At 44.9% G+C, this 25,830-nt stretch overlaps 1 protein-coding gene across 1 annotated transcript; it reads right to left on the bottom strand.

The window, feature by feature from the left end:
- Positions 1–992: 992 nt before the first annotated feature.
- HMGCS2 (3-hydroxy-3-methylglutaryl-CoA synthase 2) lies at positions 993–25,055 on the bottom strand. The gene is made up of 10 exons (XM_054981530.1): positions 24,885–25,055; positions 21,176–21,633; positions 14,928–15,053; positions 10,813–10,977; positions 8,699–8,867; positions 6,727–6,897; positions 6,004–6,110; positions 2,930–3,055; positions 2,376–2,505; positions 993–1,231 (listed from the first exon to the last, which is right to left on the bottom strand). Exons 1-9 carry the CDS (start codon positions 24,986–24,988, stop codon positions 2,399–2,401), a joined length of 1,533 nt encoding a protein of 510 aa, XP_054837505.1. The 5' UTR covers positions 24,989–25,055; the 3' UTR covers positions 993–1,231; positions 2,376–2,398.
- Between the last annotated feature and the right edge of the window lie 775 nt (positions 25,056–25,830).

Raw genomic sequence — 25,830 nt, forward strand, 5'->3', positions numbered from 1 at the left:
GAAGCTGACAAGTGTCCAACCTGTGTCGTTTGTCACTTGTAGCTTCAGTCATCATCCAGGAATGTTGCCCAAAGTTCCTTTCTCTTACTTCATCAAACCTCTGGGTCCAAGCAGACCTGGCTACCAGTGCCATCAAGTTAAAAAATACTGCATTCCACTCCACAGCTATCATAGCATTTTCCTGTTATCTCTGGGAAGAATCCATTTTTTTTCCGGGAACAAATGTTCCACCTCAAGAACTAGGAAAATGTGATCAGCCCACACCTAAGGCATGCCTCTATTGTGCCAAAAAGTGGGACATGTTGAACTGTTCTGGGTGTCATATATGGTTAATACTCTCAAACTGCTTATGTTGAATTGTGTAAGGACCTGCTAGTTGAATCTCAATAACTTCACTGCAAGAGTCCAAGACTTCATGAGTTAAAGATTTATTGACGATCCCCAGTTCAGCATCCCAAAATGTTCTTTGTTAGGAATAAAATCTGATTCTCAATACTCAACATATATAGACATTTAAGCACAGCCCCATTCCCCCCTCCCAGTCTCCTCATCTATCTACAGTGAATATGGGAAGGAATTTAGCTACAATAGATAACTACAGGAAAGCAAGGTTATATATCTATGGCAACAGTTCTTGTCTTGGTAAAATTTCAACATAGTTCCTCTGCCTGCTTGCAGAAAAGAAACAGAGTCAGCTAACAGGAATTTTTACACACAGGATTTTACACAATGGATATCAAACCCCAACATTGTCTGCCTTTGTTTAGATTTATCCAGTGTTACCAGATATAAAATGCAGTCCAGCTCTGCCTTCTGTTTTATTCTTTTATCATCTTTCAAGCTGTACAAAACCCAAAATCTCTAAAGAGCCAAAAAGGAGGTGGGGAGAGAATTAAGCTAACAAAGCACTTGTGCACAGTTGGGGGAGGGTGTGGTGTGGTATTTATTGGATAGAACTGTCACAGAAGTAATTCCCACTCCCCCTGTTATCCATCAATGTTAACATACTTAATGTACCCATACAATTCAGCAAAGAAGGCAGTCCAAAATGATGATAAAGGAAGAAGTAGATTCCTCCTCCATAGACAACCAGGGAGCACAGCAATACACGCAAGCCAATCGGTCTCATCATAAACTCTACTATGTTACTGGGACCCAGATGCCATCTTCAAACAGTTTGCTTGTGTTTCCTGATGGTAAAGGTATGACCTTTGTCTCTGTATGCAAATATCTGTGAGGGAACAGAAAGGAAGTCTGATTAATTCACCAGTTCTCCAAGAAAGACACAACAGTGGACCCTCCATTACCTTCAGTTACAGTTTTAAAGCACTGCAGTGATCCCTAACAGGGTGCCCATGGGTGTCATGATAAATTATTTCCTGCTACTTACTTGCTTCTTGCCCCAAATACCTCTTCTGCTATGCAAACAGCTAAAGTCTCAGAAGAATCACCTTTCTATCTGCATGGAGCTCCTTTTCAGAAACAGCGGCCTCAACACAGGAGGACATTTGGCCTGGAAACTGCCTACCTTTAGTCACAGTCTACAGCTGCCATTTTGTGATTAGTCCTACCCCTCCCATCCATGGCAGCCATTTTGTGGTGGTGGCCACTACTCTTTCTTAAAGTTCTGAAAGATCCCAGGCTTCTCAAGGCCTACCCATTGGCCATGCCTGCTCCTGTATCTTGGGCCACAGCGAGGAGCCTGACAAAGTCAGCCTTTTAATCCTGCTACCCAGGAAATCATGGCCAGTCCCACAAATGGATGAAATATCACAATGATGGAGTCATGAAGAGGAAGCTAGAAAGGACTATAGAAATCATCTAGTCCAGTTTTTGTCCAAAAGAAGTGCCATCGCCTCATTCAGCCCCAACAGACCAGCTCAGGCAACATAGGCTAGAGTGGCGGGGAGCTGGTTTGCTTTAAAAAAAAGTTTGCACACATCAAAGAGTACAAAACACCTCAAAATGAGGGAAGATGAGCAACTGCTTTGCTCTGACTGGCCTTGCTCTGGACTTGTTCCTTTTCCTTCAGCCACAAACAGATTAGGCTAAGAAAATCTGGGGTGATGTGACCCAGGGCTAATAGCAGCTGCTGTGCCATTTGAAAACAAAAGGTGCTAAACATTAATGGGACAGATTAAAGTAAAATCTGGGTTTTCCCAGACCTTCTTACAGCCTCTGGCAATTTTTTCTCAGTCTGAAAGGAAGCAAGAGAGAGAGGTTTCTCTTGATGTCCCTGGAGAAGGGAAAGACTGCGGCCAGGAGGACATGTACTCCCCTTGTCAAAAGTTACGCTACCCTCCATTTCACGATGGGACATCCCAGTCCTTCATACTTCTATTCCATAATAGCTCGTGCCCAAGATCCCGACCTACCCGGACGGCAGCTTCTTCTTCTGCTACAGCGGTCTACGAGCATACATCCTACGGTTCTTGTCATCCACTCGTTCCAAGTACCAGGTTCCTGGAAACAGGTCATCGCTTGACCCATGAGGAGTGTGGTCCACTGAAGAAAGACAGTAAGAAGTGTGTATGTATAGGGGGATTGGGTAGGTAGAGTTTGTAGACTCTGGGCATTGATTTTTTTCCACTGTGTTTGTTGATGAGAGATGGCTCAGGTGAAAGCATAAGATGCTGAGGAAGATACCTCAGGAAAACTACGGTTCTCCTGTAAACACCTAGGACAGAGACCCATGGTAACCTGGTATTCTGGTGCCTCAAAGATGGAGGAGTTGGTGTGCTGGGAAAGCCAAGCCAATTCCATCTTTTTGTCATGTAAAGCTACCAAGGATCTCCTCACAAAGCTTAGCAATTGTAGGATCGATTGGTAAAGACGGGGAAGATCCTCTTGAGATTCTCTGGTATACTGAGTAGATGCCATATATATACTTCAGGGAAAGTTAAATTTGTCCTCTCTATCTTGTGCTCACCCGTATCATGAGTGTCCTCTCTGATCTTCATCATTTCAGCAAATTTCTCTGGTGGGACACATTTACGGGATTCCAACCGAGCCCCCAAATCTGAAAGGCTGGATACCAACTTGTCCAGAGGGGAGCCTGCAAAACAGAGGTCACATACATGCCAGCGTAGAAATCAAATCTTTCCTTTGACCCCAATGACTTTGGCCTTCATTGGGATAACAAAATTTCCACTGCAGGCCACTCCTTTATTGGCAATGAGTTACCTGGTCCGACCCACACCTTCGGTTTGCTTTCTCAAGTGACTAAACCTAGGGAGGATCTACGGAGGATCCTAGATGACACCCCCAAAGCACTCTTTGGGGCATTACAGGCAGCATCTTCATAGATGGGAGAAATGGCACTGCCAGTCTAGCACCGATTTGCCACATGAAAAGTGCCCCAGAACACTCTCACCGTATTTCTCTACAGTCTTTGTTGAAGTTGCCATTCGATTTGTTCGAGGGGAGGCTGATCGACTGGGAGAAGTTGGTGGGCAAACTCCCTTGACTTGCCTCATAATCAAATTGATTTTTCTGAGATTGAGTTCCCCTAACTTTTGGGACACCTGGGGAAGCTCTTTACCAGCCCTTCCTACTGCTTTTCTCCCCCTTTCCCCAAATTTACCCTTGCAAAGGAGGAGGGAGCAGCAAGGAAGGCTGGTGTTGAAGGCCTGTAGCAATGGTAGCATATTTGAGTGAAATCCAAATACAAAATCCATGAAATACCTTTTATTAAGGCTACCCAGCACCTCTGGAATACTCAATTAGGAAATGAGGGATGGGGCCAGGAAACTCTTTATACCTCATAGCAAAGACTGTAACAGCACTGAAGAATCTACATAAAGACAAGTTTCCTGACTGACTCATCAACACCCAGCCCAAACGCCTAGACCTAGAAACATGAAATTTGGGGAGAACATTCCTTTCATGATGTAAACACCCACTAAGAAGTGATTATAAGAAACTCGCCCCCCCAGGGGGTAAAAAGGGGTAAAATGTGTTTTCCCAAAGGGATACAGCTTCCCTGTGTGGCTGGCAAACTGCTGCCTGCTTGAACCCTTTTCAACTGCTAGCTTGGCCACTCTTCCCTGATTGGGCCAGCCTTTCAAGGTCATTTGCATATGCAGGCTGATTGGGGGTGGGGTCACAACATTCCACACCTCATTCTCTCAACACGCTTCACTTTATTCAAACACCTTTGTGAAGCTCGGGTACTATGCTATTAGACTACAAAACCAACTCAAACCCCACCCCCCACCCCACAAACAAAAAAATGTTACATACCCATAAGTATTATAACTGAATTTAAAGTCGTTAAATACTGTAGCGAAGCACGGGTATTGAGCTTGTCCTATATAAAAATTGCAGTTTGGCTTCCTTTTCTGGTAGTCTGAACTTTCTAACATAATGCTAGAATTTCTGTATGTTTGTTTCAGAGGGGCAAACAGCAGCTATTTGGGACCTTCCGGTTGGGAAACCAGCAGCAGGGTGGGTGGGGGGCTTAAATCACTTCTTCCAATCTAATCCAATCTAATCTGGGTGCCCCATCAACTTTTAACTAACAAAACATCAACAGGGAGCATTATTCATGCAACTCCCAGAGTCACATCTTGTTTGATACAGTAGACCATGCCATCCTGATGAGGCATTTGAAGGCGGAAGTAAGTATCATAGCATGTGCCCTGGACTGGTTTAAATCATTCCTCATTGAAAAGACTCAAAGGGTTGCTGTTGGAGACCAGCTATCTTCATTGCGGGAATTATCTTGAAAGGTTCCACAGGGCACAATCTTATCCTCCATGCTATTCAACCTCAATGTAAAGCCTTTAGGAGAAATCATTCATAATTTTGGAACTGGATGTCATCAATATGTGTATGACACCCAGCTCTATGCCCTGATCTGGATAGCCCAGGCAAGCCTGGTCTCGCCAGATCTTGAAAGCTAAGCAGGGTCGGCCTTGGTTAGTGATTGGATGGGAGACCTCCAAGGAAGACCAGGGTTGCTGAGACAGGCAATGGCAAGCCACCTCTATTAGTCTCTTGCCTTGAAAAACCCAGGGGGGGGGGTCACCATGTCAGCTATGACTTGATGGCCCTTTCCACCACCACCATCAAGTTTTCTACCTCACTATCCAATTCTCCTGGTGATGCAGCAGAGGTTCTGAGTTGCTGCCTGACAGCTGCGGTCAAATGGCTGAAAGCAAACAAACTGAAACTGAACCCAGGCAAGAAGGAAGTGATGCTGGTTGGGAAGGTGGAGATCTTGAAGAACTTTGTGCTCCCCACTTTTGATGGGGTTCAGTTGACCCTTGCTGATTTGGTTAAGAGCCTAGGGGTTATACTGGATACAGCATTTCTGCTGGAGAAGCAAGTTAATGCAGCTGTCTCCCAACTCAGTCTAGCCTGGAAGATGGCTGTCTACCTTGACCGGCTGATCTGGACATAGGGGTGCCATTCCCCCACCCAAGGCAGGGGATCCTCTGCTCCCATCCTCCCCCGCCCCATGCCCACTTACTTGGCTGGCAGGGTGTATGTGTGCTCCCCGGCCCCCCACCCAGGTGGTGTGACATTCACAGCAGCCTGAAACGCGCCCTGCAGCGGGCCTGTTTCAGGCCAAATCATGCCCTGCACCAGACCTTGGTGAGTGCGGGAGCACTCCCAGGCTGCCCTTTGACCCATGAGATGATGTCACTTCCTGTGCGTGTGAAGCCAGGACCCGGGGCAGCAGTGAGGTAGGTGCCAGGTTCCCAATCTCCCACTGGGGAAGTCAAGGGACTTGGCAATCTTATCTGGCCACCAGGATTCATGCCATGTTCACATGAGACTAGACTAATGTAATGCACTTTACATAGCTCTCCCCTCAAAGTTAACTTGGAGGTTCCAGATGGAGCAGAGTGCAGAAGCTCAACTGTTATCAGGATCTAGGCAGAGCATGTGTATTACTCCCATTCTGCAATCACTCCATTGGCTACCCATCAGTTACAGGGCTCAAGTCAAGGAACTGGAGATCATTTACAAAGCCCTTCAAGAGGGAACTCAACTCACCTGGAGCAGAATTCTCTGACACCTTCAGGGAGAACATGCTGGCCGCCAGGCCTGAGCCATAGGAGAAGACCCCAATTCTGGAGCCTGCTAGCTTTTGGGCAGAGTACCTGTAGCAATTCAAATGCGCCTGTTAAGTCAAAGTTTCTGCACAGAAAAACCCTTTTGCTGCAACTAAGCAATCCTTCAGAGTTGAGACAAAGCTACAAACTGCCATAAAGGTAAACATTTGTGTTCCTGTAAAATCACACCCTTACAAAGAAACTCTCCTACTTTGAGAAAGGGGCTGCAGGTTCACCCAGATAATGTCATGATCCTCACAAAAAATAAGGGAGATAAATGGGATTGGAAAGGACAAGAGTGAGATGTGCTGTGCGAAATAGCCCATCAAACTGAGGACTGAGATCTTAAGCCAATGGCAATTCGTTCATTGCCTCTTGCCCTTTGGATGGTAGAAGAATCCCATTGACAGGTAGGAGCAAAAGCAACCAACTGCACTCCCATCATTCCAAGGTGTAAAATATTGGCAATGGGAGAGCTAAACCATAGAGTGTTGCATTGCAGCAAGCCATGACATCTGCATAAGCAAGATTTATTATCTTGAAGCCATCAATCATTCCTTTTTCGCAACATCTATGTCAACATTCATACGGGAAGCGCCTGTTGCTGGAGCGAGCAAGGTGGCCATGGCTTGTGGCACTGGAGGAAGGAAAGGGTGCAACTTACTGCCCGAGGAGAGATGCGAGGCAGCCATAAACTGATGGTGTGTACATGTTGCCATTGCGAGCGGAGAGGAAGAGGGAAGGTTGAGTCTTCTGGCGGAACAGCTCTTGGCTGGCCTTCTGGAAAGCTTTGTCCACCTCTTTGCTGGAGTAAGTGTCTTCTAACTTCACATTCCTGAAAGGGAAGAAAAGTCAGAACGACAAGCATCTCTGGAAATGCTCCTTATGAATATTCCTTTGTGTAGGTCTCTGTGTATGTGTTCATTTATATGGTTGTACTATTGTGACATGGGCCGAATCCACACTTCCTTTTTGTTTCCGCGCCTTTTTCGCAAGCGGCGCACTATTCATGCAGATACTCACACGCTTTCCCATTCCGTGTGTTCCCTGCCATCACCGTGCCACTATTGCGCCTTCCCTCAAAACCACGTGATATTGGCGGAAATCCATTTTCTCCCCTTTTTTTCCACAGTGCATAAGGTCGGTATACCGGTAAACCAACCGTAGTGAGCAGCGGTTTGTGCGGGAAAAGAAATGGTCACTGGAGTCAAGATATCGGTATACCAGATAATTGACCTTTTAAAAAAAAACAAGTGACAAGTGCCGTCAATTTTGACGGCGGAGGATGGAACCGCCCACTGTGACGCTTTACTCAGTGGCGTGTGGAGAACTGATTGAGCCATAAAGATGCAATGGAAGGGTGAATATGAAGATGCACTGCATGGTAGCAGAATGAACCCGATTGCCACAACTGTGCAAGATAAACGGATGGTGAGTGAGTGTGGATTCGGCCATGGAAAACGGCCACAGTCAGAAACCCGGGGGGGGGGGTGTTTCAACCTCCCAAGACACTCTGTGGCACCATTCTCCAGCAAAAAAACTTCAAAGTGGGACTCCAGTGTGAAACTGCTGAATTAGAATTCATCAAGTTTTGGGACCACGTCCTGAGGATTTAACATGGACCTTGGTTTCCTTAGTCATTAGAGGTGTTAGCTTAGCAAAATTAAGGATGATTGCTATTGAGAATAGTCTCTGTACTTTTCTTTATTATATTTGAATTTTATGTAATGACATTTAAGCCAGTACATCCTCTTAGATAATGTTGGCAGCCCCACAACCATCTATTCAGAATCTGTAGTTTGTCTTTTATTTTTCCAGCACTATCAGTGTAGATAGAGCTTTATATGGCAAGGCAAGTATTTGGCTGAAGTCTTGCTGCAGGGGAGGCAGAAGCTAGAAGCCAAGGAATGAACGTCTGCAAATGTGGAGATGTGAGCTTGGGCTGTCTTTCAGTTAGGGATGAAAACGAAAATTTTTTATCACTGTGATTGTGAAATGTCCTCAAAGCCCTAGGAACAGTTTCGCTTCTGATCATAATAACATCTATCATAATAACATCATCCCCACCATATTATCCAGAAGTGTCATGGCACCCACCGATAGCCGCCAAAGGATCTTGACTGGAACAGAATAAAATAGGGATCTTTAAATCACTCCCTACCCACTGACTGAGTACCTGAGCTCTGAGAACCTTCTGGACAGGTGTATCACAGGTGTGTGTGGGTGCACCCTTGGCTTGGCCATAGTCCCAAGCCCAACATAGCAACCAGTTTGTGACTGACTTTTGTCTTATGGCAGCCATTTTGTGATAGCATCAACTACTCTTTCCACAAACTCAACATATCCTCTCTCTTTCTCTCTCACACACATGAACACACACACACACCACAGTCCTTGTGGTGATGTCCAGAAAGCTGACCATCCTAATCTCTTCATTCTATGGTGCTGAAAAACTCTTCCAAAGGTCAGTAGACTGTAGCACAAAGGAACAAAGACTGCCCTGCTGGATCAAACTGAAAGTCCACCTGGCCCCAAGTTCAATGTTCAAAACTGGCCTGGAAAAATTAATAATGTTCGCCTTTACAAGGTTTGTATCATTCTCCTTCTACCTGTACTACTCCTCTGGCCTCACTGACCTGAAGTCCTGCAATCCTTTGTAGATGGCGCTCTCAGCATCAGCCTTGGGAGATGCCAAGAAATCATTTAGCAAAACTCGTGCCAGGGACTTCTGCACCAGCTTACAGAAGGGCGTGTGGAAGATCATGAACTGGAAGTCTTCGAGAGTACAGTGCTTGTTAATCCCAGCTGCATCGGAGGAGAAAGTTGTGAAAAGTTAGAAAGAGGAAAGCTGCTTGGCAACCACGCTCAGGGAAGAGACAGAGAGCAATGGCAGAAATGGGAGAAAAGGACAGACCTCACGCTAGAATGGAAACACGTGAAGCCACCTTATCCCAAGTCAGACCCTGCGTCTATCAAGGTCAAGATTGTCTACTTGGACCGGCAGTCTTTTCCAGGGTCTCAGGTTGAGGTCTTTCACTTCACCTTCTACCCAATTTTTTAAACTGGAGATACTGTGGATTGAACCTGGTTCCTGCATGCAAAGTGGATGCTCTGCCATTCAGCCAGGACTTCTCATGTGTCTGTGTGACCTGTGCTGGACTGAGGAGAGGAAGTTCTTCACCCCCGCACAATCTGTTACCCTCCTGCTGCTGTTGCTTCCTGCTCTTCCCTTCCCACTGCTCCCAAACCGTCCTGAACTCAAGTCACCTGCTTGCCTCTGCCTCCCTACTCCCCAGCCCTCGTATCCCTCTTCCGTATGCTCATTCTGTCAGGTCTCCCTTCCCTATTGCCCACTGCTCACCACCTTTCCTTGGTTGTCCTCACCTTATCTGCCCACCATTCCACTTTCCTTACCAGACACTTGCCTTCCCTAGTGCAAGAAATGGAGAAATAAGGCAGGGCAGGGAGACAGATCCACTCTTCTAGCCCCAGAGGTTGGGATTTTGCTCCCAGTTTTGGGGACCACCATGTGGCTGCCCTCTTCTCCTGAGAACAAGGGGACTCACATCCATCTCTGCTTCAGTGGCAGAGTTGACCTCCATCCTTCTTTGCCCTTGAGCTACACGCATTCTGTCTTCTACTTGTCAGAGAATTTCCCTGACAGTTTGAAGAAAGGGCACATGTGTAACTGTTGGCCAGCCACAATGTCTGGAGATTTGGAGAAGATGGGAGCTTGATTTTGTGACATGAGTGTGTACAGACTGATGCCACATTGTCACAGTAATTAAATGCTGAGGCACCATAACTACAAAAAGCCAAAAAATCCAAAATGGCTCCTCATGAATGAGCAAAATTGCTGTTAGGCAAACTCAATTTAGCCAGCAATGAACCTTTTCAGTTAATACTGTGCCACCATAAACACACATTGTAAGTTATGCTTGCAGGGTTGGAAAAAAGCCAGCTTTTTTGCTGGTGAAAAGGGGAGAAGGGGTCTCCTTTGATCACCAAATAACAACAACAACATTCTGTTTATATACTGCCCTTCAGGACAACTTAACACCCACTCAGAGTGATTTACAAAATGTGTTGTTATTATCCTCATGACAATCACCCTGTGAGGTGGGTGGGGCTGAGAGAGCCCTGAGAAGTTGTGACTGACCCAAGGTCACCCGGATGGCTTCAAGTGGAGGAGTGGGGCATCAAACCTGGTTGTCCAGATTAGAGTCCTGCTGCTCTGAACCACTATACCAAACTGGCTCACCAAAAAGGCTGTGCTGGGGATCATGGGACCTGAGTGGACAAAAGCTATGTGGGATGATGATTGTAATAATGAGGAGAATTGGTCAAGACTGAGTGAAAATGCTGTCTGGATCCAACCCACAGGATTGTGTAACATGAGCCTCTTGAATGGGCAGTTCCTTGTTCTCCCATGGACGAGGAACTTCCTTAAACAGCAGCTGATGCCCAAGAGGCACAACTTCCTCAAATGTGTACCGCATAGCCCCTGGTACAAAATGCTCTGTAGAGACTCATCTCCACCATGACAGATGTGTGAAAAGTTTAGGCGGGTAGCTGTGTTGGTCTGCAGCAGAACAGCAGGATTTGAGTCTAGTGGCACCTCAGAGATGAACAAGATTTTCAGAGTGTAAGCTTTTGAGAGTCAGAGCTCCCTTCTTCAGACACCTTCTTCAGAAGTAGGAAAAGACACTGAAAGAAGTGGTTTATGGCTCCCTGCTCTTCTGATACAGACCTTTCTGCCACTGGCTCTCAATCTTCTTGCGGTATGTGGCATAGCATCGATCCAGAGCTCGGAAATAACACTGGATGGAGAGCTGCCCATCCACCAGAGGATATTCCGAAGCCAAGTTTGGCTTGTAGAAATCATAGACGTGTTCCATGTGGGTCCCCCGGAGACCTTGGTAGGAAGAAGCCACAGATTTTCTTACAAACAGTGAGAAAGAGAATAAGACCCAGGCTGAATCAATATTCTGCCAAACAACAGAAGAGGATACCTCTCTAAACATGCAGAATGTCTAACTATATGATACATTATCCCCAGTTCCATCCCTAGGCTATGTTGAGCAGATGTGCACTAGAGTTTTTTTTTAATGAAACTTGGAGTCTCACCACATAAGACAAAATACACTCGAATTACATGGGTATTTTGTAATTCAAGTGTATTTGAGTGTAATTTGAGTGTATTTTGTCTCATGTGGTTTGACCCCTGGATTCTCAGCAACATGGGGGCCAATTCAGCTTGGGACCATGGTGAAAGGGAAAAATGGAGCTTAAGCTTTCCTCTCTTAACGATGTCTTCCCAACCTGAAATGGTCTCAGGAAGCTGCTATTTGCCCCAGTGAGTAAACTTATATGTGCTGGCGGGATGCAGGAGTACACATAAGCTTCCCCACTGGGGCTTCCTGGGGCTGTTTCTGTTTGACAAAAGGTAAAACATAGGGGAGGCTTAAACTCTGGCTACAGTGTGCCACACCCTCAATCCAAATTAGTCCCCACTGGGTTTCAGTTGGGAATTCTCAGCTCACATCTGATTAACAGGCCCTGGGGTGACCTGAGGATGGACTCAGGAATGATACGTTATGTAATTAGACCCTGAGCGTGCCACTCTCATAAACCAAGGATTCAGTCCCTCCTCACGATCAGGGCTTTTTTTCTGGGAACAGAGGTGGTGGAACTCAGTGGGTTGCACTTGGAGAAAATGGTCACATGGCTGGTGGCCCCGCCCCCTGATCTCCCCTCTGTCTGGAGATCAGGGAGCAGGGCCACCAGCCATGTGACCATTTCCAAGAGGTTCCGGAACTCCTTTCCACCGCATTCCAGCTGGAAAAAAAAGCCCTCCTTATAATACTTAAAAATCCTGATGCCTGTGTATATGTATATATATATAAACTTCTGCTAACAAGCACTCAATACAAGTTATCTATACCCCTTAGACTTTGGTAGAATCGCTGTCAGCTTCTTATTTAAACAGGAGGGAAACCCAACCTGAGGTAAAATACAGTGATTACTTTGGATTGAAGGCAAGGTCTGTTCTTCAGTGTTACCCATTCTGAGATCCTACAACTCCTCAAAATAACGTTTACATAATAAATAACACTTTGACCAGCAGCATTTTAAAGCTCAAAAGACACAATGTATACTTTAATAAAGGAAAGAGAAATAGAGGAACAGAATTTAAGCATCGTGAGAAATAATGGCTGGTTGTGTTAGATAAACAGTGGTGATCATGGCAGACTTGCAAACTATATTGTTTATGCTAGGTTGATGGGGATTTCGTATCTAGAATCCAGAAATCATAGTTAGAAAGAGCCTGCTTCTGATTTCTCTGGGTTCCAGCTCACATCTTGAAGACACATCATAGATATTGGGTTGCCATTCCAGGTTGGATATTTCCTGGAGATTTGGGGTGGAGCCTGGGGAGGGCAGGGTTGGGGGAAGGGAGGGACCTCAGCAGGGTATAATGCCATAGAGTCTACCCTCCAGAGCAGCCAGGAGAAGTTATCTCTGTTGTCTGGAGATCAATTGTAATTCTGGGAGATCTCCAGGTCCCACCTGGAGGATGCCAATCCTCCATAAACATGAACAAACCAGACGAGAAAGGCTTGGTCCTGGGAGAGCACGTCTTTGCAGAAAGGTCTTTTCTAGTTTTTAAGACATAACAACAACAACATTCGATTTATATACTGCCCTTCAGGACAACTTAATATCTACTCAGAGTAGTTTACGAAGTATGTTATTATTATCCTCACAACAATCACCCTGTGAAGTGGATGGGGCTGAAAGAGCCCTGGAAAAGCTGCGCCTGGCCCAAGGTCACCCAAGCTGGCTTCAAGCAGAGGGGTGAAGAATCAAATCCAGTGCTCCAGATTAGAGTCCCACTGCTCTTAACCACTACACCAAACTGGCTCTCCAATTTCCAACCAACCCTAGCTCTTCCTTCTTGAAGTGTTCTGTATAAATATGGCATTTAAATTACCAGAATATAACATAATTTTATACAGAACGTAACACAATTTTACACAAAATCAAATATCCTAAAGGAATTGCCATTGTAATGAGAATACTAACAGGCGTGCCTGGCAAATAGTTTGTCTTGTAGCAGCTAGTTAATGACGAAAATGGAGTTGGGTCAAAACACACGATACACATGGGCAAGTGTCGGATCCTGCAATGATCCCTGGGAATTGTAGTTTAAAAAAACATCTCCTCAACGTGATTCTCAGCTGGGGAGGGTGGGGGGAGTTTCACACACACACTCTTTCTCTCTTTCAAAAATCCTATGAGGATGGGGGTGGGTGGGGAACAACAGCGTAACAAGAGAGGAAAAAAGCTGAGGTTTTTGCGAGCGAGTGAGAGAGAAATCCAATCCCCCCCTGCTTCCAGCAGGGAATCGCAGCTTGGATTCCTCCCACCCCACCTCCATCTCTGAGCTGAAGCAAAACCAGCTGATTAGATATTTGAAAAAGAATCAGTCTCTCTTCGAGAGAATCTCTTTGAAAGACAATCTCTTCAGTTGAGCGGCTGTTCTTTGCAAGAAAATCCACTTTGCTCGGAGGGGTGGGGTTTTACTACCATTCCCAGCAACGATTGTGGGATCAATCAAGTGTTCTTCACATGAAGTTCATCACGTGTATTCTGACCCTTTGCCGAGTAAACCACCTCTTCTAAATGGATTGCCCAGTCCTTGAGGTAAATGGGTGGACAGTATAATCAAGAAACAGCCATCCCTTTTCGTAACTTGTACTACCCTGATATGGAAAATATCCATCTTAATAAATGTCAAATCCGCATTTGGCATTGCTGGATTCACTATGTCTCAGCAAAGCTACGGATTCATAAACTCAAAATCACCACCAATAACCTCTGATTCATATTCAGAACTTGATTCCTAACGTGTAAGGCAATGAATTTAAACCATAAAATCCTAAAGCGTTATACCCTTTTAAGCACATTTACTTCAATGGACTCAGAAGGGTGTTACTTTGTCTAGTATCGCACTGTAAGTTTTCTTGGTCATCAGATTTTCTGATCTGAAAGTAAACCCTCACCCAAATCTCAAATACATTGCAGCTGACTCTGCCTCCCCCATTTTGGTCAACATCATTCCAGAAGATGTTCCTGTCCAAAATGAAAACAAAAGATGATTCTTAACTCTAGGACACTGGCGAGGTGGAATGGATTTGGGCATGAAACCAAAGCAGGAACTCTGAAACAATATTAGCATACTAATTTTTCAGTCCTAAAAGGGCCCATTGTCTCAGATATAAAGTCTGCTGCTTTGTATGAAACAAGCTGAACTCTCTAGTTCTTTAAGGCCTTCCACATTCCTGAAAATCTGTGAGAGAAATGGATACATTTTACTGACACAGATGTATTTTCCCACCCCACCCGTAAGACTTCTGAGAACTCCTGGCCCAGCGCATTTGAATGTATTAATTCATGCACAGTTAATTTGAGTCCTGTGTATACAGCAGGGCTTACAAAGCCTGACAGAATTCCCTCTTTGGGTTGCTATCTTGTAAATCTGCCAATGAGCTAGTCTGTAGAGTCCATGTACTTTCAGGGCACTCATATTTTTTACTTTCTTGTGCTACAATTGTCCACAATACCATGGATCTGGCTTGGTATGTAGCCGGCATCATGTATGCACTGTCGCAAAAAGAATCGTGGTCACCCCCAATTTATTACTGTTTACAAAGTAACAGTGTCTCCTGCCACCAATCCGCCTCCTTCAGAGAATGCAGATGAATGTCATGTTTGAGTACCTCAAAAACAGCAATGAAATGGTTTGTGGAATCCCTGGCTTTTCAAAGAGTACAGCTGTTAAATCAGAATTTGGATACCAACCTCTCTCCAAAGTCAGAGGAGCATCTGGTCCAACCAGCATAGCTACCGCTCCTGCCCCACCTGTCGGCCGAGCATTCCCTGTAGCGTAGACGGCGATGTCCCCACAGACCACCAAGGCATAGCGTCCTGTCATGGGGAAAGCATTTTCAGAGCTTGAAGATGAAGCAGAAAGCAGGCAGGCACCCAGCTTTCTACTATAAAAGGAATCAGACTTGAGAGCTGACTTGTAGATTTCGAGGCACAATCGAGTCAAAGTGAGTTGTCACTTTCTATAGTATCATCACTGTACACAGCATGTTATCATGGTATTTGTAATATTGAGACCCCGCTGGTTGAACTTCTTAATGAAAGCCAGTGTGATAGAGTGGTTAGAGTGTCAGACTACAACTTGAGAGACTCAGTTTCAAATCCTCACTCTGCCATGGAAGCCTGCCAAGTGACCATAGGCCAGTCACTCTCAGCCTAAGCTACCTCACCGTGCTGTTGTGAAGATAAAATGGAGGAGGGAGAATAATGTAAGCAAGGCTTTTTTTCCGGGAAAAGAGGTGGTGGAACTCAGTGGGTTGCCCTCAGAGAAAATGGTCACACGGATGGTGGCCCCGCCCCCTGATCTCCAGACAGAGGGGAGTTTAGATTGCCCTCCGCGCCACTCGGCAGTGTGGAGGGCAATCTAAACTCCCCTCTGTCTGGAGATCAGGGGGCGGGGCCACCGACCATGTGACTATTTTCAAGAGGTTCCAGAACTCCATTCCACCACGTTCCAGATGAAAAAAAGCCCTGGTTGTAAGCTATCTTGAGGAGGAAAGCAGGGTATACATATCTAATAAATATATAATAAATATATAATAAATAATTTAAAAATCATTTAATGTAAAAGACAGGACCATGCCCAAAGAAGCTTACAATATAACTACTGCAACATGTCTCCATTGCTGCCCCTCACACCTCATATTCCCCTCCCCCTTTATCGTTGCCCCCTCTTGCCTGCCTGTGTTTCCCCTTGGATACCTCAGCCACTTAAGCCACATGAAAACAGGTTATTTTCTCCAGCTGAGAGGCTGTGAGTCAGAGAGGTGAGGGGGTGGGGGTGGGGAGTGCACGACTTGTCGAAGGCCATGCCATGAAGTCCTCACTGAACTCAAAGTCCAACATTTTATCTTCTGTTCCACAATGGTTTTCAATAAACCCTCGGTCAAACACCAAAGTGAGTTGGGGCTGCAGCAAGAGAACTAAAAGGTAGCTCTTGTTTATTATGTTTCTAAAAGTGAATCCTCCCCCAAAGAAAGCACTTTTAATGTTATGTGTAATGGATTGGATCCAACCAGCTTTTTCTCTCATTCTCAGCCCTCATTACAGCCTCCGTCCCACATGGTCCACGTAGCTTTCTAATCCCCAGAACAGCCATTTTGCCTACTTCTTTTCATCAGCAGAAAAGCTAGTTGGATCTAACTTAATATTCATAGCAGTCTGTCTGTTTGTCTGAGGTAGGATTTTAGAGTTTGGTTCTGAGACCAGGCCATAGGTAACATGAATACAGCTCAGGCTCTGTGGGGAAAAAAACCCCCCTAAAAGCCTCAGTGGGAGTCTTCTAACTTTCGTTTCTGTAAAATCCGCTGAAGGCTGGCCGGAGTTTCATTTTCTGGGATGAAGTTAATTAGCACCAATTGGCATCAAGTGGTATGCGAGGTCTTTAGCCTTGCCTCTAAATTATAGTGGGCCATTGAGATAGATGGGTTTTAGGACATCTCTATCTTGTTTTGAAGAACATAAATGGAGCCTGAGCTGGCAGAGTGTGAAATTCCTTTCTCTAGCTGGTAGAGGATGTTTTAGATTTAGGGGTCCATTTGATCCTTGAAAAAGGATGGACCCGCTGATAGCAGCTTTGTGTACACAACACCCCGACTCGGGTCCATAAAAGGGAGGAGCTGAGATCCCCTCACTGCTACACTTGCCAATAGGCAAGGAGACTTCTAGGAAGTTCTCCAAGCTGCTGGCTAGGTAGCCTGAAAGCTTTTGATTCAGGAGGGAGAAGGATCAAATAGCGTGTTGGTACCTTTAGCCTTAAAGTCTTTAAATCTATATAGATATACCTTAAAGTCTTAGTGTTAAGCTGTTTCTTTTTCTATGGTTTGCATTATAATCTCTGACATATATTCAATAAACTTTTAGATTTTGGTTAAGCATCATACCTGTTTGTACAGAGTGTACTTTCTTGAGATAGGGTCAGCTAGGTTATTTAGTCTACATAATCTATTGCCTTGGTGAGAGGGAACCTGAGCGGTGCACCGAGGGGGAGTCGTGGAGCCCGGCTGGGTTCCTCCCCCATCAGCAGCCTTCTTGAGGGGGGTTTAACCCCATTTTTTCTCACAGCACTGTCATCTCCAGATAATAATGCTTCATAGCAAAAATATTCAGTGTGGTTACTAAAAAATGGATACTGTAAGAGCTGTGTTAGTCTGTTCATAGTAGTACAAAAGACCAAGAGGCCAGTAGCAACTATAAGACTAACAAAATCTATTGTAGGGTATGAGCTTTCATGAGACACTTCTTCTCATGACACTTCTTCAGATACAGCTAGAATGTGAGTCCATCTGTCCTTATATTTCCACTCCACTCTCCAAAATATAAGGACAGATGGACTCACATTCTAGTAAGTAAATTTATTGTTTTTAGCCATAGGCCATCACAAGTTTACAAAACCTTACATCACATCAGCTAAAAACAAACAGAGGAAGATGGCATCCTGAGCAGACACACCAGTGCCTTGCTCTTGCTTTTACCCAGCTTTAAGATAAGTGTCTGAGTTGAGCTTTGAATTTTGACTCACATTCCAGCTGTATCTGAAGAAGTGAGCTGTGTCTCACGAAAGCTTATACCCTACAATAAATTTTGTCAGTCTTATAGGTGCTACTGGTCTCTTGCTCTTTTCTACTGAAAGCTTTGTGTGATTTATATGATTTTTAATGTGTACCCCTTTGGGGTCTCAGTTGCCTGGGAGAAAGGCAGGCTTATAAATGTTTTCAATGATAATGATAATGATAATGATAATGATAATGGCAATGGCAATGGCAATGGCAATGGCAATGGCAATGGCAATGGCAATGGCAATGGCAATGGCAATGGTAATAAATAACACTCTTAATATAAAAAACTTGGTTGGAACCTCTCAGAAAGCCCAGTCCTAAACATATTTATTGAGAAATTTCTTGTTGGTCTTGACCTGGATGAGTCAGGCTTGCCCAGTCTCATCAGATCTTGGAAGCTAAGCAGGGTCGGCCCTGGTGAGTGCTTGGATGGGGGAAGTCCAGAGTCACTGTGCAGAGGCAGGCAATGGCAAACCATCTCTGTTAGCCTCTTCTCTAGAAAACCCCAAGAATGGTCACCACAGATTGCCTGAGACTTGATGGTATTTTCACCACCAACTCTCAGTGAGTTCTATGAGATTTCCAATGACCTTAAGGACAGCCGTCTCATTGTGAAAGCTCCCAGGCAACAGAGACGCTGCAAAGGACTGCTGAAATAGCCCAGGAATGGGAGTAAGTCCCATTGAATAACATGGGACTTACTTCAGAGTAGACCCGCTCAGGATTGCTAGAGCCCTTACATGCTGCAAACGTGCTCTTTCAAGATGCTGAGCCACTCCTCCAATGTATAACCCATCAGAATCAGGCACTGTAAGAAGTTTCAAATGCTGTTTTTCCTCAAGTCAAGAATCACAAGAAGTCTTTGCAGGAAAAAGGGTAAACTTAAAAGGGAGCATATGAAAAATTATGATATTGTGAAGCACAAAAGCCCTTTAGAACCTCCGTATACCAATTTCCTCAATTTTGTTTATGCACAGCCCATGAGAACATAAAAGATCAGCCTCACTGGATAAGACAGCCTAGCATCATCTTTGCAATATGACAATGATGTTATATGCCACTTTGGATCCCCATTGGTGAGAAACGTAGTATAAGCATCTAAATAACAGGCATAGATGCTAATTGTTCTGCCACAGCGCAATGGTTAAGTAGTTGGGTTGCAAGCCAGCATTCTGCCAGTTGGAATCCCACTACTGCCATGAGCTGATCAGGTGACCTTGGGTAAGCCACTCCTCTCAGCCCCGGCTGTATTGTGGGGATAATAATCACACTGCCTTTGTTCTCTGCTCTGAGTTGGGCATTAATCTATCTACAAAAGCACAGTTGTTGTTGTTGCTGTTATTAACCTGACACCATGTGGTGAATGGCTCTGGTGCTTCTGTGACAAACTGTACTTCTTGAATGTCATGGCCTTTTAACTCCACAGACTAACATGGCTAACTCCTCTGGATCTCATACTACTGTGCACTGTCTGTTACTGTAAATATAGTCCTACTGGGTTACTTCCACGTCATTTAATATGTCATGTCAAATTGCTTATGTTTGTTTCAACGCTATATCAGATTTCTGCTTGTTTTTAAGTTTCTGCAATCTATACCTTATTGTTTATTGAATGCACTCTATACCCTGTTGTTCATGTCCCAGCTATTAATCATACTAAATTACATGGTATAATCCTTCTTGAGTGTCAGTGAGAAAGGCAGACTATAAATAATGTCAATAAGAAATAAGGCAGATTACAAAATATGAAAAACAATTCAATCAGACAGCAAGCGCCTCCAATAAACAAAGCTATAGGACTAGGATTACTGAACTGGAAAACAAGGCAAATGAAGATTGTCTAAGGCAAAAAAAAAACAGTGGGGAAAGGCAACTTCTGTACTTAAATGTTGGCTCTGATGCTTTATAAATGAATTGAATTGTGTGTGTAAAAGTTTGTAAATTCGCCCTTTCGTTCCCTCAAACTCCCCCTGTTCTCCATTTCCAGTCCTAGAAGATTTCCCCTGCAGACCCTCAACAATGAATCTATTTATTTGTTTGTTTATTTAATTGCTTCATTTAAACCCCACTTTTCTCCCCAATGGAGACTCCAAGCATCTTAAAAATTTCTCCTGTTCCTATTATCCTCACATCAACCTTGCGAGGTAGGTTAGGTTGACAGTATGTGACAATAGCCCAATATCACCCAGCAAGCATTCAAGGCAGAATGGGGATTTAAGCCTGGGTCTCCCAGATCCTAGTCCAACACTCTAACTACTAAACATGCTGGCTTTTAGCTAGAAAAGTTCACAGGGAGAGGGAATCAGCCAATTTATTTTATTCTGGTTTCTTCGCACACTGCAGTGGCTTGGCTTGCACCCGGCTGGCAGTAGCACAGACCCTGGAGGGGATGCTACTAATGACTGGGAGTGAGCCATTCCCTGGAGTGGCAGGATTTGAGTCCAGGGGCACCTCAGAGATGAGCAAGATTTTCAGAGTGTAAGCTTTCAAGAGTCAGACCTCCCTTCTGCAGACAGGGAGCTCTGACTCCCGAAACCTTACAGCCAGAAAATATTGTTGGTCTCTGAGGTGCCCCTGGACTCAAATCCTGCTCTTCTACAGCAGACCAGTGCAGGCTATCTACCTGAAACTGCTTCTGAGCATGTGCAGAGTGTATTTCGGGAGCTCTGACTCTCAAAAGCTTACACCCTTCAGAAAGGGAGCTCTGACTCCCAAATGCTTACAACCCTAAAAATCTTGTTTGAGGTGCCATTGGACTCAAATACTGCTATTCTCTCTCTCTCTCTCTCTCTCTCTGTGATATATGCCATCAAGTCGCCTTTGACCTATGGTGACCCTATGAATGAAAGACCTTCAAAACATCCCATCATTCTTGCTCAGATTTTGCAAACTGGAGGACGTGGCTTCTTTGATTGAGTCAAGCCATCTCGATTTAGGTCTTCCTCTTTTCCTACTGCCTTCCACTTTTCCTAGCATTATTAACTTTTCTGGAGAATTTTGTCTTCTCATAATGTGACCAAAGTACAATAGCCTCAGTTTTGTCATTTTAGCTTCTAGGGAGAATTCAGGCTTGATTTGATCTAGTGCCCGCTTATTTGTCTTCTCGGCTGTCTATGGTACCCACAAAACTCTCCTCTAGCACCACATTTCAAATGAATCAATTTTCTTTCTGTCAGCTTTCTTCACTGTCCAACTTTCACATCCATACTGCTGTTCTACTGCAGACCAACATAGCTACCCACCTAAACATTCCCTGGAGTGTAAGGGGGTGGGTGGCTTGGCTGGAGACCCAGCCCGGATTTCAGAGGACACGTCTAAGCCACAAGATACAGGCTGTCTGTGCCACTGAAAGAGCCAAGCCAGGCCCAATCAGGAATCACTTACCATCCCAGGAGCTGGATTCCACCCAGTCAGCTGCATTGAAGAGGGAAGCGGTGCCTCCATAGCAGGCGTTGGTGGTATCGATTCCTTCAACATCGGTGTTCCCAGAATCCTCAAACAGCTGCATCAGTACAGTCTTGACAGCTTTGGATTTGTCGATGATGGTCTCGGTGCCGACCTCCAGCCGGCCAATGGAGTCCCAGGAAACACTGTTTCTCTCCACCAGACGGTTTACCACTGTCAGGCACAGGGAGTTGATGTCCTCGTGAGCAGCACAGAAGCCCATCTGCTTCTGGCCTAGGCCGATGGTATACTTCCCTGCCTCGACCCCATCATATTTCTCCAGCTCAACCTGGTCTACGTACTGGGAAGGGAAATACACCTCGAGAGCAAGGATGCCCACATCCTTGGGCCATGAGGAGACGGTCTGGGCCTGGGTAGGGCTAGATGTTGTAGAGAACCTGCCAGGGAAGCGGAGAGGAGAGATTCTTTATGAAGGCTGTCATATTCAAGAGTTTACCTCATGTTTTAGTACAGTTCCAGGGTACCAGAAACTGGAGGAGTTCTAGGCCGGGCCTTACTTAAAGCTCTCTACAGCTCTGGAACTAAGCTGGTAGGCGTCATTCTTTGTTTCATTTTAAATTTTATTTATTTTATCTTTATTTTTACTTCATTTATATGCTGCCTTTCTCCCCCATAGGGACCCAAAGCAGCTTCCATTATTCTCTCCCCCATTTTATCTTCCCCAGAACCCTGTGAGGTATGTAAGGCTGAGTGTGTGTGACTCGCCCAAGGTCATCCAATCACCCAGCAAGCTTCCAAGATGGAATGGGACTTCAAACCAGGGTATCCCAGATCCTAGTCTGACACACTAACCACTGCACCACACTGGTTCTCCAGATGTGTTGGGACCAGGTATCTAACTATAGTTTGTCATCATGGTGATCATAGCCATTATATCAATCCAATTGTGAAGGTTAAGATCCCCAGAACAATAATCTGTGGGTTTACCTCACCAATCCGAGACCAGCTTGGTCAACTCAAGAAGGGAAAGCTGTGACCCAGTGGATGGACGATACACTAACAGAATCCCTGAGACCTTCAAATTTTGGAGCTGTAAGGAGGACAGAATCACAATAGCCTATGATGCCTCCATCACCCCTTTCCACCAACTGATGTGTGGAGAATCTTAGTGGGCACAGCTATGATATGGATTGGGTTATCTCCCCACCACCTTCATCAAGCCATCTTCATTCAGGATCAAATCCTGGATGGTAGCTTTTTCCTAGTGGTCATCCCGGCTTTCAACAACAGAGCTCTTTGACTTTCATCGCAGCTGGTGCCAGAGGATCACACTCCATCACAGAGGAAGGAAAGTGCAGAATGCAAGTACTTTCCGTAGCTCTCTTGTGTAGCTCACTTGTTCTCATTTTAGAGATGGGTAGAGAAAATGACTTGCCTGAGACTGCTGAATGACATAAGGCCAACTCTTGCATCTCCTTCTCTCCCTCTATCTCATGCCCTGGGAGCAATCGCTTTCGGGCACCCTGACCGATCCGAGCTCTGTTCCTTCCTGTTAATATCCCTCTTCCATAGCCTCACAGATCTAGCTGCCTCTTGACAAATAGTCTATATGGTTACCCCTCCCATCCTCAGTTACCTCCTTTCATTTCATATCCTAATCCTAAAACCATCTTCCTGTCTCTAAATCTCATAGATTGGCTGTAGAGGTTAATGTTTAATACAGAGTTAGGCCAGTACTATGTCAACATTGCTGGACCGGACTGAGGATTGGGGCCAAAGGGCATTTCTTTCAAACTTGACTCATGTTGTCACCTCCACGCAGTTCTTACACTCTTCTGTTCCTCTGCCAATTGTCACATTCATTAATATGTCCCACAATTAATCTGTTCTAAGGCGGATTCAGATGTCGCATCTTTCCTTCCTAAAAGAGCACTGGTATACAGAATTATGTAAGGAAAGTGTTATGAAAGAAAAAGAAATTCACGTGACTCCTGTAGGAATGACCCATGAAGAGGAATGGTAGAGTTTCAGGCATAAAAAATAGACCTGTATTATTTAGTTTATTAATCGATTCGAGTAATTGATTAGAGTAACTGATTAGGATAACTGTGATTAGAGTAACTGTGTGATGGACTCAAAAGGTGCCCTCAGTTCACTGGGCAGGAGATATCATGATTTTTAATACAGAGAGTTGTAAACAAACCTGGTGGCAGACACAGGGATCTCCAGTTGGATTGTTTTCTTTTAAAATTACACATCTGATCAGTGCGGTGGCACTATGATATAGATGTGGTACCTGCACGTCCCCTTCTTCACTCATTTAATAGCAGTTTTGAGGGGGCAAGTTACACACACCTCCTTCTTAGCATTGCTGCTCTCATTCAGTTTGGAGCTCATATGCTGGTTTTGAAGTGCAACAGAGTGATCTTATCACAACAGTATCCCATGTGAGTTGGCCCTTAATAGAGTCATTCCATTTCTATCTGTGATTTGGCCCATAGAAGAGGGATTCCCCCTTCTCTCACACATAGAAAGACGCTCCTTTCTTTAGATCCAGAGGAGTTAGCCATTTTAGTCTGTAATTGCTAAATAGTAAAGAGTCCAGTAGCTCCTTTAAGACTAACCAACTTTATTGTAGCATAAGCTTTCAAGAACCGCAGCTCTCTTCGTCAGATGCTTTCTTTAGATGGCACCTACTGCAATACACGTGCTATTAAGAGCCAGTGTTAGGGTGTCGGACTAGGATTGGAGATACCTGGTTCGAATCCCCACTCAGCCATGGAAGCTTAAGCCAGACACACACATACCTGACAGGGTTGTTGTGAAGATAAAATGGAGGAGAGGAAAACAATGTAAGCCACTTTGGATAGTGCAGCCTTAAACAGAGTTACATTTTTCTAAGCCTATTGATTTCAATGGACTTAAAAGGATGTAACTCTGCTTGGGATTGGACTGCTAATTGGCTAATTAATCAGTCAACTCAAATGCATAAAATATTAAACCCTGACCATTAAAGCTGTCATTCAGTTAAAGAAACTCTTGTTAATCCATTAGATGTACTGGGCAAAACGTTTAGCAAAACTTCAGGGTGTTTTCTAGCTAGAAAGAACCGGTTGAAAAAGACCTGTGCTGTCCTTCTCACACATCTTAAGACGCCAGACCTGAATGCTGTCGGTGTTTCTGTCGCCCAGGTCAGAAGCCAGTGGCTTCCTAGTGGTGAACAGAATTGCCCAGGGATTGGCGTTCATCATTGGAATAGCCTGGGACACACTTGGCCTACCCCTTACATGCATTGATATGGCCCAAGGCTGTTCTGCACTCCTTTCATGTACCAAGTTTGCCAAACTGGAGAAACTCTGAAGAAAGCAACAAAAATTGATAGCAGGTTTGGAAGGCATAACGCACAAAGAAAAACAGCAGAAAGAAAGAAGGGGTTTTTGAGATGGCCAGTTTTCCATTTTCCAAGTTTTTAGAGAAAATATCAGTCTGCTGACCTTAGCTAACCCAGACTGCAAGGTGCGTTATTGTTCAAGCATTTTTCTCGAGTCAAACTTTGTAAGCAGGAGACGGCTAGATGGTCTGTTTTAAGGGCCATTATATAGCCTTGTATATAGGGCTATTATAAAGGGCCATTATATAGCCTTGAAGTTGTCAGGATTGCCCAGAGTTCCCCCTGCCCCCAACCTACCTGCTCTGTGGTACTGCTGCAGGAAAATGAACCGAGCAAAGCGATGTCTGCAATCCCCGTTTCACCTGCAAGCAACGCTTTGTCTGGCTGAAAAGCCGGAACATTGTCCCAGGTTGGCTTGGTAATCAAGCAAAGTGCAAAAGCAAGCACAGTCCCTGGTTCCTCTGGGTTTTAAAGGGATTTTCTGAGCCCCCAGTGCACAGCACGGTTAAGTCCCTCCCTGTCCTTATCAAGGGAACAAATGGTATGTACTATACTATTGCACAAACAAAGGTCACTGCTCACCGGCAAACTGAGCAAAACTTCTGTACTTCTTTTGCAGCATCCAAGTCATGGGAGAATCCTTTATCAGGACTGATCATCTCTGAACAACGAGCTGTCCATTCCTACTGTTGCCTCCCTCAGTATGTCCCAACTCTGCTAAGGCCGTTTCCTTTTCTTCCCCCATCATTCATCTCCAACTCACTGCAAATGCAAAATATTCATCTTGACCAATGGAATGATTGGTAAGGGAATCCCTGTGATAGACTCCTGATTCTTTCAACACGCTTCATCCCCAGAGCTGAAACTGATCTGCAGAGCAAAAATTGGAGATGACTGCTGGTGAATTGACAGCTCCAAAAAAGGAAACAGAAACTTCCAGAAGGTTGGGAACCAGCCTTTTTGGTTCAACAAGTTTAGAGCATGAGGAAATGAGTTCAGGATGCTGCAGGCAGGGACTGTGGCTCAGGTTGCTACCTTTTCAAAGTCCCATTGCAGAGGTGAACTCATTGAACTGTTGACAGAACTTGACGTTGAGTATAGAGTACCAGTGGGTTGCTTCCACATGGAGTTTTTGCTCCACCTTGGCTCCAACTCATGCTCTGTGCAGACACACATCACCTTGGGGCTTTCCCCTTTCTGGTGCTGCACGTGCACACAATACCTCCACGTGGAGCAGCAGAAA

The sequence above is a fragment of the Eublepharis macularius genome, chromosome 5 (assembly GCF_028583425.1).
Source record: "Eublepharis macularius isolate TG4126 chromosome 5, MPM_Emac_v1.0, whole genome shotgun sequence".
In the NCBI taxonomy this organism is placed as follows: Eukaryota; Metazoa; Chordata; class Lepidosauria; order Squamata; family Eublepharidae; genus Eublepharis; species Eublepharis macularius.